Source organism: Otolemur garnettii, unplaced genomic scaffold, assembly GCF_000181295.1.
Source record: "Otolemur garnettii isolate 467f Iridium unplaced genomic scaffold, OtoGar3 scaffold00136, whole genome shotgun sequence".
In the NCBI taxonomy this organism is placed as follows: domain Eukaryota; kingdom Metazoa; phylum Chordata; class Mammalia; order Primates; family Galagidae; genus Otolemur; species Otolemur garnettii.
This window is the reverse complement of record NW_003852531.1, coordinates 5,070,346-5,072,913: the sequence shown is the minus strand read 5'-3', so window position 1 is coordinate 5,072,913 and position 2,568 is coordinate 5,070,346. Positions and strand designations below refer to the sequence as shown.

Below are 2,568 nucleotides of genomic sequence, written 5' to 3'. Positions count from 1 at the left end.
AGGCTGAAAATTACAGCCATCCATTGGTGTCTTAAGACTCAGAATTCTTTTGTGCCTTCTGGTTGTTTGTAAAACAAAGAGGAACCAGAGCTGTGCCACTAAGGTTCCTCCGGCCGGATGGAGAACTGGTGGTGTTTCGGAGCTGTCCCGTCATCCCCCATGCCTCTGATTTCCACAGCGCTGAGCCTGGAACTTAGCAAAGCTGCCTGGCTCCTTTTATGAACAACAAAACTGTGATGAAGGCAACAGGAGTCAGAAAACTATTCATGGCAGGAAGCCCCGGTATCCGGTAAGATACAAGAAGCACAGCCGCACAGGATACGCCTTGGGTCAGGGGACGTGAACAGCCCGAGCCTTTGTGTCCTCCTTTCTGCCAGAGCAGCGGCAGCTCAGCCCTCAGCTCCCCTCAGGGCACAGCTGGGAGCACAGATAGAAGCTCAGTCACTGCCATCACTGAGGGGCTTATCACCTTCATTGAGGGGGCAGCAGAATGGCCACCTCCACCCACCTGCTGCTGCTGCTGCTGCTGGGTCAGCCCTGGGCCACAGCTGGGGCCGCCATGGAGGCTGTGGTGTGCGCAGACACCGCCTGCTACACAGCCCACTGGGGCAAGCTGAGCGCAGATGAGGCCCAGCAGCACTGCAGCAAGAACGGGGGCAAGCTGACCACAGTGAAGAGCGAGGAGGAGGCCGGGCATGTTCAGCGAACCCTGGCCCAGCTCCTGAGCCTGCAGGCATCCCTGGCTGCGAGGATGGGCAAGTTCTGGATTGGGCTCCAGCGAGAGAAGGGCAAATGCCAGGACCCCAGGCTGCCGCTGAAGGGCTTCAGCTGGGTGGGTGGCGGGGAGGACACGCTCTACACCAACTGGCACAAGGAGGCCCGCAACTCATGCATCTCCAAGCGCTGTGTGTCCCTGCTGCTGGACCTGTCCCTGACACCCACCACCAGCCGCCTCCCTAAGTGGTCTGAAGGCCCCTGTGGGAACCCTGTCTCTCCCGGAAGTAACATCGAGGGTTTCGTGTGCAAGTTCAGCTTCAAAGGCATGTGCCGACCCCTGGCTCTGGGGGGCCCAGGCAAGGTGACCTATTCCACTCCCTTTCAGGCCACCAGCTCCTCCCTGGACGCTGTGCCCTTTGCCTCTATGGCCAGTGTGGCCTGTGGGGACGGGAATGAGAGTACCAGCCATTATTTCCTGTGCAAGGAGAAGGAGCCCAACGTGTTTGAGTGGAACAGCTCGGGTCCCCTTTGTGTCAGCCCCGACTATGGCTGCAACTTCAACAACGGGGGCTGCCAGCAGGCCTGCTTCGAGGGCGGGGACGGCTCCTTCCGCTGTGGCTGCCTGCCGGGCTTCCGGCTGCTGGATGACCTGGTGACCTGTGCCTCTCGGAACCCTTGCAGCTCCAGCCCATGCATCGGAGAGGCCACATGTGTCTCTGCACCTCATGGGACAAACTACACATGCCACTGTCCCCAAGGTTTCCAAGTGGACGAGAGTCAGTTGGGCTGTGTGGATGTGGATGAGTGTCAAGACAGCCCCTGTGTCCAGGCCTGTGTCAACACCCATGGGAGCTTCCGATGTGAGTGCTGGGTGGGCTACGAGCCCAGCAGCCCTGGGGAAGGTGCCTGCCAGGATGTGGATGAGTGTGCCCTTGGCCGTTCACCCTGCACTCAGCGCTGTACCAACACTGATGGCTCGTTCCATTGCTCCTGTGAGGAGGGCTATGTGCTGGCTGGGGAGGATGGCACGCAGTGCCAGGATGTGGACGAGTGTGCCGGCCCTGGGGACAGCCTCTGTGACAACCTCTGCTTCAACACACAGGGCTCCTTCAGCTGTGGCTGCCTGCCAGGCATGGAGCTGGCCCCCGATGGGGTCTCCTGCATCATAGCCCCTGTGTCTCTGGTCCCACTGGCTGGGGCTCCCCAAGAGGAGGACAATGGAAAGAGAGAGCGGAGACCCATGCCCTCTGCTACTACACTCAGTCCCACCAGGGGCCCTGAGACAAGCTTTGAAGCAGTGCCTGCCTCCAGGAAGCCCCCATCCAGCACGCCCATCACCTCTGCCCTGCCTGAGACGCTGGCCCCCAGTGGGGCCCCTGAGGTCCGAGTGAATCCTGGCACCCACCAGCCCACAGCTGCCACTGGTCACCGTGAGTCTGCAGGTAGGGATTCGGTGGCCACACAAAGTGATGATGGCACTGACGGACAGAAGCTGCTTTTGTTCTACATCCTGGGCACTGTGGTGGCCATCCTGCTCCTGCTGGCTCTGGCGCTAGGGCTTCTGGTCTGTCGCAGGCGGAGAGCTAAGCAGGCGGAGAAGAAGGAGAAGATGCCCTCAAACGCAGCAGACAGTTACTCCTGGGCTTCAGAGCGGGCAGAGAGCAGGGCCACAGAGAACCAGTACAGGTAAAGGGGCCCCAGGACCCGGGAAAGAGGAGAAGGGAAGGCACAGGGTGGGGGAGGCGTGGCCATAGCATGAAAGGCAGAGGCCAGGAGCAGGAGCAGGCACAGGGTCCCCATAGGTGACACATGACAGATGCCAACCCTGGAAGTGCAGGTCGCTGCACTGCA

General features: G+C 60.6%; 1 protein-coding gene across 2 annotated transcripts; it reads left to right on the top strand.

The window, feature by feature from the left end:
- The first annotated feature begins 226 nt into the window (after window positions 1–226).
- On the top strand, window positions 227–2,524 carry CD93 (CD93 molecule). 2 transcript variants are annotated; one of them, XM_023518393.1, is made up of 2 exons: window positions 227–2,159; window positions 2,293–2,524. In XM_023518393.1, exons 1-2 carry the CDS (start codon window positions 491–493, stop codon window positions 2,469–2,471), a joined length of 1,848 nt encoding a protein of 615 aa, XP_023374161.1. In that variant the 5' UTR covers window positions 227–490; the 3' UTR covers window positions 2,472–2,524. The 2 variants fall into 2 exon arrangements, with proteins under 2 accessions (XP_023374161.1, XP_023374160.1); XM_023518392.1 differs by having other exon boundaries at window positions 227–2,466.
- Window positions 2,525–2,568: the final 44 nt, after the last annotated feature.

Excerpts from the sequence above, each read along its gene's own strand:
- CD93 (XM_023518392.1), top strand. The coding sequence starts at position 491 with ATGGCCACCTCCACCCACCTGCTGCTGCTGCTGCTGCTGGGTCAGCCC.